General features: G+C 32.3%; 2 protein-coding genes across 2 annotated transcripts; one reads left to right on the top strand and one right to left on the bottom strand.

Moving 5' to 3' along the window:
* The first annotated feature begins 1,279 nt into the window (after positions 1-1,279).
* On the top strand, positions 1,280-2,542 carry LOC122590610 (chlorophyll a-b binding protein 13, chloroplastic). The gene is made up of 3 exons (XM_043762798.1): positions 1,280-1,464; positions 1,561-1,722; positions 1,894-2,542. Exons 1-3 carry the CDS (start codon positions 1,342-1,344, stop codon positions 2,401-2,403), a joined length of 795 nt encoding a protein of 264 aa, XP_043618733.1. The 5' UTR covers positions 1,280-1,341; the 3' UTR covers positions 2,404-2,542.
* A 9,198-nt stretch (positions 2,543-11,740) lies between these two features.
* Positions 11,741-13,765, bottom strand: LOC122593784. The gene is made up of 2 exons (XM_043766233.1): positions 12,901-13,765; positions 11,741-12,343 (listed from the first exon to the last, which is right to left on the bottom strand). Exons 1-2 carry the CDS (start codon positions 13,622-13,624, stop codon positions 11,898-11,900), a joined length of 1,170 nt encoding a protein of 389 aa, XP_043622168.1. The 5' UTR covers positions 13,625-13,765; the 3' UTR covers positions 11,741-11,897.
* Positions 13,766-14,106: the final 341 nt, after the last annotated feature.

Here is a 14,106-nt window from a genome sequence, read left to right as displayed (position 1 = left end):
ATAGGTTAACTAATTTCTAAACTCGATAATAAAATGTAATCAGTTCTTTTCATTCCATTATCTCAATATTGTAACCAAAAATATGTGCCAATAAGATAAGATAATATTGTGAGTTATAATCAAACAAATGGTAAATGTGACTAAATAATTGTCTTAATTTCTAGTCATTTTTTTTCAAGAAAAGGAAAAATGATGGAATTGATATAATAGTATTGTAGGATAGCTTAGGAATGAAACCAATTCATGGGAATAAGAGGACAGGATTTATGAACCACATATCATCAACTTATCCATATTCCACACACGATAATGCCATAATTCTTCTCGCCATTTTATTAAAACGACGGTAACTTAAATGTCTAGTTAATTTGCGCACAATTATTTACTAATTTCACAACATTTAAAGAAATATATAAAGGAAATTGAACTATTTTCTACGATTAAGTGATTAAAATCTTTGTAGCTGGAAGGCCCATGCCAGAAGTTCTTATCCATTTTATGTATAATCAGAAAGCAACTACTTTCCTTTAAAGGAAATAAAGTTGTTTGCATTTCAACTTCGATGGCATCATTGGGAGCCGTAACCCATGAAAATACAGTATCGAGAGTTAGCTAGGTTACTTTATCAAACAACAAATATATAAGTTTTGTTGATAATACCTAACTATTTATTATGTCAACATATAGATGAAAAAATTATTTGTGCCAATGTTTTGGGTTTCGATACAAAAAAATGGGAAAACTTCATGGGACGAAACATATTGTTTTACATAAAGTGTTTGTTGTTGGGCTTGGCAGTATTGAAGAAAAAAATCATCATTGATATAATGACTATCTCTTTTATTTATATAGTATTTCACAAATTATTAGAACATGTGATGTGAACCGGGTGTATCGGATGTACCCGGCCTAGCTATGTGTTGATTGAAACAAATTATTAATTAATCTTTAGTCTTATCGTGTGAAGTTCTAATCATTTATAGTTAGGCTGGATATGTATCTGATCCACGGTATAATATAGAAAATAATTACATAATCCAATTATATCATCTATATTAAATCAGTTTTTGGAAGCATCATTGACCACCTTCTATACCCGACCCTAATGAAACATGATTATTATCAATCGAAATTGTACATACATTGTTAAGTATTAGGAGTAATGGATAGGATAATATGATATAAGAAATCTTTTGAAGCTCTCTCATTGGTTCTTGACAAATTTCTAATATTAACCACACACTTGTCACTCTTCACTCCCTACACATACCCTCTCTCTAACAATTTATTCATCATCACATCACAAAACCAAATTTTGTTTTGTTCGAACGACTCTCATAAATGGCTGCAGCTCCAAGCTCCACATCTATGGTCAAAGCCACCCCATTCTTGGGTCAAACTAGATCATCTAGCATCAATCCTCTAAGAGATGCTGTCTCTATGCCTAGTGCCAAATTCACCATGGTAATTTATTAACTTCTTGTTATGTGTCATTTGATAGTTATAAACAAATATTTGAATAAACTTTTAACATTATTGTTTATTTTAATTGTTGGTCAGAGCAATGACTTGTGGTATGGACCGGACCGTGTTAAGTACTTGGGACCCTTTTCGGCCCAGACCCCGTCTTACTTGACTGGCGAATTCCCCGGTGACTACGGCTGGGACACTGCTGGTTTGTCTGCTGATCCCGAGGCTTTCGCCAAGAACAGGGCTCTTGAGGTAACTAAAATGTTTACACTAAGAAACTTATAAAATAATATTAAGAAATTACTATATATGGTTATCTAACCAATCTTTTAATGTTACAAAATATGTTAATATGATATGTATAACGTGTGATGTATTAAATTATTACGAGGCTAAACATTTTAATGGCATGATCATGTTTAGGTTATCCACGGGCGATGGGCTATGCTTGGTGCACTCGGGTGCATCACCCCTGAGGTTCTCGAAAAGTGGGTGAAAGTCGATTTCAAGGAGCCAGTTTGGTTCAAGGCCGGAGCCCAAATTTTCTCTGAAGGTGGTTTGGACTACCTAGGGAACCCGAACCTTGTCCATGCTCAGAGCATATTGGCAGTGCTCGGGTTCCAAGTAATCTTAATGGGCCTTGTTGAGGGCTTCCGTATCAACGGGCTTGACGGAGTTGGAGATGGTAACAACCTATACCCTGGTGGACAATATTTTGACCCATTGGGCCTTGCTGATGACCCGGTAACATTTGCCGAGTTGAAGGTGAAGGAGATCAAGAATGGTAGGCTAGCAATGTTTTCCATGTTTGGGTTCTTTGTGCAAGCAATAGTAACAGGAAAAGGGCCATTGGAGAACTTATTGGACCATTTAGACAACCCTGTAGCTAACAATGCATGGGTCTATGCCACCAAGTTTGTGCCTGGCTCATAGACTATGTAACATCCTTTCCATTGTTCTTGTAATTGCAAGTGTGTGGGGAGATAAACATGTGTAGATTATTTTTGATAATTTAATTTTATATATTATGGTATTTGATTATTAATAAGGTGATGATGGTGATTTTTTCTAATTGTATTCCTTAAATGTTTCTGCAGCTTGTTTACTATTATTATCTTCTTATTAGGGGTGGGTTTTTAACTTTTTATAAAAACAATTATACCCAGGTCTAATGCAATTTGTAATATCAAGTTTATAATAATATTTAATTTTTTCTTACACATTTTGTAATAAACAAATGATTAGTATATCTGGTGGACATTTTCTAAGTTTCGATTTAATAATTATAAACAGAAATTTGAATAAACATTGTTTGTTTAATTGTTGATCACATTTCAAATCAATGATTCAATGTTTAATTTTTCCTTTTGGACTGTATAAGAAAATATGTTTTATTTTGAAAAAGTTCTTAGGTAGCCCAGTTAGAAAAGGTAATGGGCAACGCCCAAGTGAGATACCGGCTTCCGTTTTAAAAGGCCTAGGCGCATAGCCAATATTAGCCATAGATCATAAAAAGGTTACCGATTTTTATTTTTTTAAATGTAAAAAGGTTACCACTTAACTGAGTATCATCCATGTGATGATCGTGGTCGGGATTCTTACTCTTAGATCCATTATTCAGATAACTAAAATTCCGATAAAAAGAATTTTCTAGTTCACTACAAGGATGATCATTATCAATATCAAAAATATTATTTTCAATATCCAAATATATAGAATAATTGTCCCCGTTACTATCTTTAACTAAAAAAGTATCATTAGGGATGAAATTCCGAATATCATTGACGCCAAAAAAAAGGTAAGTGATAAATCTATAACAACTATTAACCATTTACAACAAATGTACATGTTTTACTGCACAGTTTACAACTGCGTAAAACATACGATTGTTGTAGATAACAAATAATTGTTGTAAACATATCATCCCCCCCCCCCCCCCCTAAAAAAAGATCAACATTACTATAATTGTCATGACCACTCCAACTCTGAATGTTTTTATCCGTATCATTTATCTTGAGATCTTTACTTCCAGTATTATGTTTTATTATATTACATATTAAGTAAAATTTGAACCCTCTAGGCTCTACGTTACACACTTTTCTGATGAGCAAAATTGTCTTTTTGTTCAATTTGTAACTGTTTATTTTCAATTTTATAATTTAATTATCATTTTTTTCTCTTCAAGTTAGTACCTCCTTTTGATACTCTATATAATCCATGAAGAAATTTCTTCAATGAATGAACTAAAGAAAACTAAAAGAAATAACTTCAGCACCATTCTCGTCTAAAAATCAATGATTTTACGAAAGCTTACAGATTAATTTGACATGTATAATAAAACTACATTTGTTACCACTGAACGTTGACTTTTTATATAAAGTATTTAACTTGTATACACATGCTAATGAATACTTTATATAAAAAACCTGTTGGGTTATATAACAAATTATCGAATCAAATCACAAAGCACGTAGCGGAAAAATAAATCTATGTATTTAATTGATTAACCAAGAAAGAAAGCATGTACCTTTAATTGGAGATGAAAAGTAAGAAACTTTATGAGGATTTGAAGTAAATCCCTCTACGTTTTCACACACGACACAAGGATGTATGTATGCTAGTACTTGATCACGAACCGGCAACGATTGACTTCTCCTTTAACTTGCTTTGATCGAATCACCAAGAACCCTAAAAGGGTTTGAGAATTTTCGGCCACTAGGACCGAAAAAGAAAGAGAGGGAGAGAGTTTTAGGGTTTAGAAAACCTTATGATTTGTTGTGTATATGAAATCAATTTGGTTAGCCCTCCTTATATAGGAGTTGGAAACTTGATGACCAAGTTAAGGGTTTTAAAACCCTCCATACGGCTGGACCTCCTAGAACATTCTAGAGGATTTCCTAATTGTTTTCTAATTACAGTTCTCTCCTTCGTTAAGTCCGTCAGTTAAGTACCGTTAACTATTTAACATTTAACGGACGACCGTTAGTTTTTTGTGATCTAATTAATTAATAAATTACATTTAATATATTAATCAATTATAGTTATATTCGTGTTGAACGTGTGACCCCGTAAGCTTAAATACTTTTCGAACATACGCTCATTTTACGTGATCATATTCTAACAAAACCAACATTCAGAATTTTTATTAATCATATACAAATTCTCGTACACGTAATTCTTTATTATAGATCATCTTAAAGGCATGATAAGCAAAATTCATTAATTTCTAAAAAAAAAGCACTCTAATTTCATGTTTAAAAGTGGGGATTAGTACCCCATATTGTAAACAACTTTATACGAATTGTTATAGTGTGTATCGAACTTCAATTAATTTTGTGTATTGTATGTAATGAACTTTCAAATCTTGTGCATTGTATGTATTCAACCAAACAAAACTTGACAAGTGGCAACTTATATGGTTGCCACATATACTCGGATACATATAATGCACAAGATTTGAAAGTTTATTATATACAATACACGTGATTGAAGTTCGATACATACTATAACTATTTGTGTAAAGTTGTTTACATTCTAAAATATTAATCCCTTAAAAATAATACTCCCTCCGTCCCATTTTAAGTGTCCTATTTTGACCGGTCAAGTCTTTATCTTCCGACTTTGACCGTAAATATCTTTGTTTGTGTTGTATATTAGTTGATGAAACTTATATCAATTAAAAGTACGTTTAAAACTCAATCAATTCATATATGTTATATCAAGTGTTACATAATACAAACAAAAATATTTACGGTCAAAGTTTAAAGGAAAAGACTCAAAAAGTCAAACTAGGATACTTAATATGGGATGGAGGGAATAATAATGTTAATTGGGCTTTAACTCAATTGCCATGGTGAAACTACAAAGGGGCAGAATGGGTCATTGACTCATTGTAGCAAAACACCTAAGGGTTTTCATACGACTCGATTGACCAATTAAGTAGTGACCTATCGTTATTGTGTCACTACAAAGAGTATTAAAATTAATAAATTTTTTAAACTACATAATTAAACATTTTGATAGACTGTTTTCCTTCTTTAAACATCAACTAGATTTTAGATCTGTGTCCACTAGATTTTAAACTCGTGTCCAACACTAGATACGAGTTTTACGATATTATCAATATTGATCTTCATATATTTAACTCATAAACGCTTATAATTTTGAAGATATACGGTTATAAGTGTTATACTTTACAAGTTATAGTACAATAATTACAGATTCGTCATTGTCATTATTAGTCGAGACATATTGATGGAATTGTTTGCCGTAGTCATTCCACAAGACACATGCTACAATAATTTCTCTATTATTGATTGTTTTGAAACCAATTCTACTCATAATATGATATTATTATGAAAGATAATTAAAAATTAAAATATAAACATATTTGTGATTTTATACTTGACATTCAAGTATATGTATTTGATCATAATGCGGACCCATAACACGAATAAGTTTATTTTCAATCACTTGTCATATGATAATTAGATAACAATTAGGTTAAACATTTTGAAAGACTGTTTTCCTTGTTTAAACATCAATAGTATTAACAAGAACTTTCAACGAAATATCGAAAATTCGAAATGCACCAAAAAGGTTTTTGATAGATTGCTAGAAAGTCAAATGTCAAAAGGTAGACTGACTTGAATCTGGTTACATAAACCTCTTCTTTCTAACGGCCATTAACCGACCGTTGCCTTGTTGGGTAACATGTATTAAATTTAGTGGCTTAACCGAATGGCTGACGCTTGTCAGCTTAACTTTTCAGCTATCTCAACTTTTGTTTCACGCCTTAAATTTTGTTAACTTACCGACTTAAAACACAGATGGATATATACGCTGAAAGCATCATCACATGTGCAACCGTTTAAGATAATCGAATATCGATTTTGAAGGGATTTCGATGTTTAATTAATATTTTCTAAAACAAGTATGAATAAATATATGAATTGTATACGTGTGATTGATTTTATTTTTCAAAAAAATACTCATATTTAAATGCTTCATGTATTTGATTTCTTGAATAGCAGGCTAATACAGTTAAACATGCGTATCATAAGTGCCGTTCCTAATTAAAGATTTATAGGTGTTGGCCGAGCATCAAAAAAGGACTCATAGGCTAAGCGTAACAAATTCTATGTGTATATATTTTTTGAACAACGAGTTTATATTATATAAGCTAAGATAAATGTTGTATCAATAAACATAACAAAAGTTATTCTTCAAGAAACTAAAAAAAAAAAAAAATCATAAAATAAAAGTTTGCAATTAATCGTTATCTACATAAAATAAAAACAAAGAGAAAAGTATCACCTGCAAATTAAAATAAAGGTGGGACAAGGACAATTTGTGATCACTTTGACAGAATGAGAGCATCATTTGACTTCGATTATTATGACTGCTTAGATTCCCCCCCCCCCCTTTATAAGACAGTAAAAGTTTTAATTTTAGATTTATACTAGATTTTAAACCCGTGTCAAATACACGGGTTATACAACATTATCAATATAAAAATTAGTATATGGAACGAAAAAAATACTTATACATTGAAATGTAAAAAATATACTGCTACCCTTCCCTCGTAAGGAGGCATACCCGGCGGACCCAGCGGACAGGTATTATCGTCTTATCATGTTCTCGACAGACAGGTATAATTACTTTACCCTTTTACGGCTTTAATATCTTTCTGGCCGGAGGTCCTTATGGAAGTAGTCTCTCCACCTTTGGGTAGAGGTAAGACTGTCTACAGCTCACCTCCCCCATACCCCGCGCAGGGATTGCGTACAGTTGTTGTTATTGTTGTATACTAAAAAAAAGAATTGGGATATTCAAATGTCAATACTAAATGCTAAATTATATCAAGGCTAGATGATGTTGTGGAGTTTTTTTATACAAACTCTTCTAGAAAAACAATATTTTAACCTTGATTACACAATTGACCGAGTTTTCATTGATGTATTGCAAAAAAATAATTTTATTTTCGTTTGTCATGGTTCTTAACAACAATAAAAGTAGCATTTGGTTCGTAGATCTTCAATGATTTCGTTTGTTGTGATTTTATTTGTTGGGTTTAGTTTATATAAGAAGAATATTTATACTAAATATAGTTTGATTCCAATTACTAATAACAACAATGATTATCCTTATTATAGTCCGATTACAATTACTAATAACAGCATTATAACAATTAGTTTGATTATAGCTAGATAAGATGTTGAGAGTTTGTACCTTCTTGTGTTTATGTAGACAATCGTTACTCCATAAAACAAAAGGAGATTAGTTTTAATGATTATTTGTGATTGATTAATTGATGTTATGTTAATTGTCTTTCGTTATATATTAAGATAAGATAAGATTAAGATCATATCATGTTGTTTTTTATTGGACGAGGTCGATATTAATGATCAAATAAATTAAGAATTATATGTTAATTTTATTGTTATTATTATTATTATTAGTTTATAATATTAAACGTGTTAGGTATGTTAATCATGTGTATCTTTGGATACTTATTTGTTATTGTTTTGGATAAATTGACTAATTGTGTGTTTATGTATTTATCAGTAAAACTTTAAAATAGAATTCTATTTGGGATAGTTTACAAAATGAACATATTAGTATTTTAATTATGTGTATCTTTAGATAGGTAGAACGATTTATGTCGTTTTTATTTTTAATATTATTACTGACATCGTCAAATTTTAATTTTATCAAATTAAGCGTTGTGATTGGTTAATAAGCTATTAGATCAGTTGTCTTTTAGTATATATAAAGATAACATTTACAAAAAATAAAAATCGAGCCCCCTAAAAAAGGGGTCTCGGGCCGTCGCCTGATCATGTATAGATATCCACGAGATTAAACATGTATACTTGAAACATTAAACCACCGGATAATAGTGGGACTCGAGATAGAGATGCTCGAGTTACAAGAGGGTAATATCGAATACCCTATAGAGAGCTCGAGTTACAGAGGGCAACATCGAATACCCAATATACTCGAGATAGAGATGCTCGAGATCAATATCGAATACCCGAAATATATATATATATATATATATATTATATGTATATTTTCAAATTAAAGGATTTTACTTAATATGAGGGATTCGAGATGGACTTGAAAGACTCGAGATGTATATAAGGGGATCGAGACAAAGATAGTAGAAACAAGATTTGACACACTAAGAATACCCGAAATATATATATATAAGGGCTCGACTTACAAAAATTGGAGAAAGGCTCGAGATGTGACAAGAAAGGCTCGAGATATGACCGTTACAAAGAAGGCCTTGCCAGGCTCGAGATATAGCAAGAAAGGAAGGGCTAGAAACTGTGAGCTCGAGATATGACAATCACTAAGAGGACTTGATAGGAAATGTCCGGTCTTCGATGGCCTTGCTCAAAATATATACAATTGAGAGAATGGAGCGGCTGGTCATGTTTTAACCTAATGGGCCAGACCTTCTTTATGGGCCAATATAACTCTTTTAAATACCTCCTGCTCGAGATATATCAACATATACTCGAGATATGGCATTGCTTCTTTACTTAGATATATGTTGCACGAGTAATGTATGAGACACACTAAAATGGTTAGGTTTTTCTAACACACGCCCTATTCACTTGCAAATCTTATACATTATATCTTACTTGATATATACGAGCACATTTATAAATGAACATGTTTACAAATACGTACACGTTACATTATTACTACAAAAGGTATATTCACTGTAGGTGAATCTTAAAAAGAGGTTTGTCACCCTCCTGATTATTCCTATATAAATACTCATGTAAGGAATTGTCAGGACACATTCAATTCACATTAAATTCAATCTCATTCAATGCTCACAATCAACCAAAAATCAATCATATCAAATTCATCACACAATCACTATCACCTTAGACTCGCTAAGAGTTTGTTAGGTTAGCACTGATTTATCAGGAATCATAGTGATTGTGGCCCTTAATCTCAATCGTCACTGAGCCAATTAATTTAGATTCAAACATCGCCCACTTTGTCCACCCTATAGACCGGCCATGCGTATCATGAGTGTATAAGTTAATTTCTAATATTATTTTTGATATTGCTAATAATATCACCTAATCTAAAATCATGATAGTGAACATAGTTCGTATCGTCTTAAAATTTTCAATCACATTTAACTAATTGAATAATAAGTAATATTGAACATAGTTCGTATCGTTTTAAAATTTTCAATAATCACACATCTATGTACATTTATCAAACAAATGATGTAACAATTAAATACGTATCAAATATAAAAAAAATAAGATTTTTCAGTTACAGGTCACATCCAAAGTCTTTTAACAACGCTTTAATAGTTAGCGGCATACAAGCTAGGTATTCACAATTAAAATTCTTACGAGTGTTTACAGCATTAATCATTACCGTTCATATAACGAATTAAGATAATTCGTATTCTTTTTGCCTTTCCAAAAAGAAAAAAAAAATTAAAAAAACTCAGTATTCTTTTTATTAGATGATGTAGTACACTAGTACGTGTATGTACGGGAGACATATGAATTACAAGAACATTATCCTAAAAACCGGTGGTTGTTGCTTTAGGATTTGGTAGAAAAATTTAAGTGATTGTAACCTTGAGAGAGAAATAAGTGACTAAGTCAAATGTTTTAGACTTTGACTCATATATAACCATATATATGCATACATATGGCCATACTGTATATGGCTACTATCGACATAAACCTTTTCTTGTTAACAGCCGTAAAAGGTTACAGCCGACCGTTGCCTTTTTGCTCCACATATATGTGGGCATAGAGACACATGTCATCTTTTAAATTTCTTGGTGATTTACTTATTGTCTTATGTGTTTCGAGTTTGTTTGGTTCTGATATTTTAAGATCGAACGGCGACATATTTATATATTTATATAAGTAGTGTGAACGTACTCTTTTATATTACAATAAAGTTTGAATTGAAACTGACCCTTCTTCTATGCCCAATTTTAGACAAACATTCACTGATATCTTTAATCCAGTATCATAAAGTTAGATCATTAATACAATGTCCAAAAACTTAAATTCGGGTAACCTTTTCTATATATTATTGATGCATCAAAATTACCCCGAGATATATCTTCCATATTAATACTAATCAATCTAGTTCAATGACAAATTGTTAAATAATTTGTACTACACGTTTTTTTCCAATATATCTTGGTTTCATCATTGATTTAATAATTCTTACCTCTAAGATTTAACACCATATTTAATAATATTTTGATATATCAATTTTTTTCCTGAATTATATCATGAACCGACGGAAACATCTCTAGCTAGGAACTAGAAACCATTAAACGCACGCCACCACTATATATGCACATAAACGAAAAGACTAAAAAAGTTAACCTAGAATACATGCAATATCATCAAATAGGAAGAGACCAAACAAACATTTTTTTTGTGTGTGTATTAATTTTGAGGTTCAAACCTCACATGATGTTAATCATCGAAGTAGCTAAAAAACCTTGCCTTTCCCAAATAATAAACTAAAGAAAATAAACCTAACTGGTGCATCCATTGAAATCTACATATTTTAAATTATCAAAAATTTCATTTAATGCTTATTAATTATAATTATCATTTTTATATTTTTATATGAATCATAAATGTCCTTAAGCATTAACTTAATGGTTGAAAGATCATCTTTTCATTCATGAGGTATTGTGTTCAAACCTTGTGTAGCACATATTAAGTCCCTTTTCAAGGGTTTGGCTTGGGTGGTTCAAGTCTGACGGGCATAGTTTACCCCTATTAATCGCCGTGCCTTCGAACGGATTAATTGGTAGGGGCTTTTTCCCCCATCGGGTATTTAAAATAGGCATTTCTATTTCAAAAGAGCTCTCTAGCACGACTTGGTTAAGACAACGTATGCTAGACCTCTCGCTGTCAAATCACGACACGAAGTTTCCAATGTAATTCGTTTTCAAAAATAATATGAATCATTTTTATATGTAAAGAAAATTTGGCTTCACTAACATAATTAGTGTATAAGAGCACTAATTGGACACTAGTTAGCAGATCTCATTTGGGTAAGCTATCAATTAGGCAACTGTTGGTTTAATCCATCGAAGAAAGGATGTGATTTTTCATCGTCTCACGAGAAATCCATTGCAATAACCATATGCTACCTACACACTTTTGAAATAAGTTACGGAATCCAAAACTCGTTATACCATTTAAACACCCATATACCTTTTATAGACTATACTATATAGATGTACAAGAATTAACCACTATAATAAGATTCTACAACATTACCATCAATTTGTCCATGACCAACACAAAAGAAGTAAAACAAAAAGGACAATCTATGAAACATTATCCACTATCTTAATGGTCCTGAACAAAATCCAAAACGTAACTACGGTTGTTAAATTACTGGGCCCCACGGTTAATCATCTCCATGTATTGATTCATAGATTCTTGTCTTTGTAATCTCATATCCTCGTTAAATTTCTTGATGAATGCTTCCACTTTCCGATTCAACTCCTCTTGTCCCAAAGATGGTTCCTTCTTTAGCCTTCCCGAGCCACCCGAGCGGCTTAATTTGGACGGAAGAGGCGGCGGCTTTTTGCTACTGCCTCTGCCGCTAATGTTCTTGTTGACATTAAACGTGTCAGATTTTGTCATTCTTTCAGAATGATCATGATCAATCGACAAATCCTCCGAGTTGGGAGTGTCACGTTGACCGTGGGTCTCCCAGGTGTCGGATTTACGAAGGTGCCTTGTTAGAGGCACCCCTCGGCCCTCGGTAATTGTCTTCCACGTGCTCTCCAACGTTTCTTGCTTCTTTGGTTTTGCTACACCCAATGTTCTTCCACCTACAAATCCAGGGTGTCAATATACGGTAATGATAAATCTAGGATCCGGTGTCTTTTTGTACAAAATATATACTCGTATAAAATAAAATCTACAAGGTTCGTGACCTCATATTTATTGTGTAAGCTATATTTTTTTCCTCTACTATTTTCAATGATGTTTTTTGGCCTTATCTTCTAAAGTAGTTCGGTGAAGAGACGACCTTCCATGTAAAGTTTTGCATGTTTTCATCAATTTGTCCCTTTCCTTACCTTTAAATATGGTACACTTTTTTAGACAAACTGATAACCATAACTTCAACCGATATATAGTTTAGAAAACAAAAACTATTTATTTTCATAATTATTTTGGTTATTGATAACTCTATCGGACAGACTTCAACAAACACCATTATAAAAGATTATATTTAGAAGAAATATCACTATTAGGTGTAGATAATGATGATCACATGACTAACAAGTCTCATGTACGCTATCTCAACAACTTAATATTGTGACAACTAATTAAATCGATCATTGTATTAATTAATAGAAATAGAGAGGGAAGTCAGTGTGCTTACCTTCGAGGTTGGCTTTGGCTTGTTTCCGATGGCTAAATCTAGCCGAAGCCGGTGGTTTCGCCATCGGTGAAGATAAATCTACTTGATTCATTTTTGAAGGTGTCCACGTGGACATCGATATTACAGACTTCTTAACCTTACTATTTCTCTTAATCTCTTCATAAGCTTGCTTTGCTATCCTCATTTCATCATCCATAACTAATTCATTAATAGCAACCAAATCCGGTTCCGAAGCATGAACAAATTGCGCACCACTATCATAACTACCAGTCGAAACCTTCACCGGTTTATTCTCCAATAGCCCAAAATCTTGTTCAGGAACAACTTGAACAAATTTTGGGCTATTATTATAAACACTAACATTAGAAATCATCACCGGTTCATTCACCAGTGAGTCTGTATGAAATGGTATAACTGCCGGTGTTAGTTCAATATGTTGAACTACCTTAACCGGTTCAACATGTTGAACCGGTGTAGGGTAAGTTGAAAACGAGTGTGAACCCTCAAATTTCGATTGTAACCTTGAAGAAGCTACAATAGTAATAATGATACAATTTATGACAACGTAAAGATAAGGTGGTTTAAGCCATGCTATTAAGGATGTCCATATGGTTGGAAGATCGGATACTGCAAAATCCATAATGAAAGGTGATAAAAGTTTTAACATGACCGCGGTTGACAAGACGGTACCGGAAACTATGGCTAGTTTGAGAGACAAAGCCATGGTGAATATGGTGGTGGTGGTGTTCGTGATCGAGAGTGAAAATAGATGTAGAAAGATATATAGAATAATAGAATAGAATTATTCACATATGAATATGAATGAATACTCTGAAGTTTGAATATTAATAGTTGGAAAGTAATGAGTGAGTGACTTACTTTAGATCTGGGCCGGTGGAAATTAATGTGAGTAGTGTGGGCTTCCGCAATATGGGTTTGCTACCTATTTAACAACACCATTCATGGGTCCCGCATGCAAGATGTTCACACGTAACGTATTTTTTTAAGAGTATATATCCTATTTTGGTTTATAGCGGGATGCGTTAGCAAGTTTTGACTTAAAACTTTAAAAGTCGTTAGCCTAACATGATGGCTAAGAGTTATTTGGTTTAAATCTTATAAAAATTTGATGGAAGGAAATTAATTTAAATTTTTTCATATTTGTAAAGCATGACAAAAATATAATTTGAATTTCTTTTCATTAAA

This window comes from Erigeron canadensis, chromosome 3, assembly GCF_010389155.1.
Source record: "Erigeron canadensis isolate Cc75 chromosome 3, C_canadensis_v1, whole genome shotgun sequence".
Classification (NCBI taxonomy): Eukaryota; Viridiplantae; Streptophyta; class Magnoliopsida; order Asterales; family Asteraceae; genus Erigeron; species Erigeron canadensis.
Note: the sequence above shows the minus strand (reverse complement) of the source record. Positions and strands in the feature narration are given on the sequence as shown.

Excerpts from the sequence above, each read along its gene's own strand:
- LOC122590610 (XM_043762798.1), top strand. The coding sequence starts at position 1,342 with ATGGCTGCAGCTCCAAGCTCCACATCTATGGTCAAAGCCACCCCATTC. Across the intron at positions 1,465-1,560 it reads CTAGTGCCAAATTCACCATG|AGCAATGACTTGTGGTATGG; the intron begins GTAATTTATTAA and ends ATTGTTGGTCAG. Across the intron at positions 1,723-1,893 it reads CCAAGAACAGGGCTCTTGAG|GTTATCCACGGGCGATGGGC; the intron begins GTAACTAAAATG and ends GATCATGTTTAG.
- LOC122593784 (XM_043766233.1), bottom strand. The coding sequence starts at position 13,624 with ATGGCTTTGTCTCTCAAACTAGCCATAGTTTCCGGTACCGTCTTGTCA. Across the intron at positions 12,344-12,900 it reads AGCCAAAGCCAACCTCGAAG|GTGGAAGAACATTGGGTGTA; the intron begins GTAAGCACACTG and ends CTGGATTTGTAG.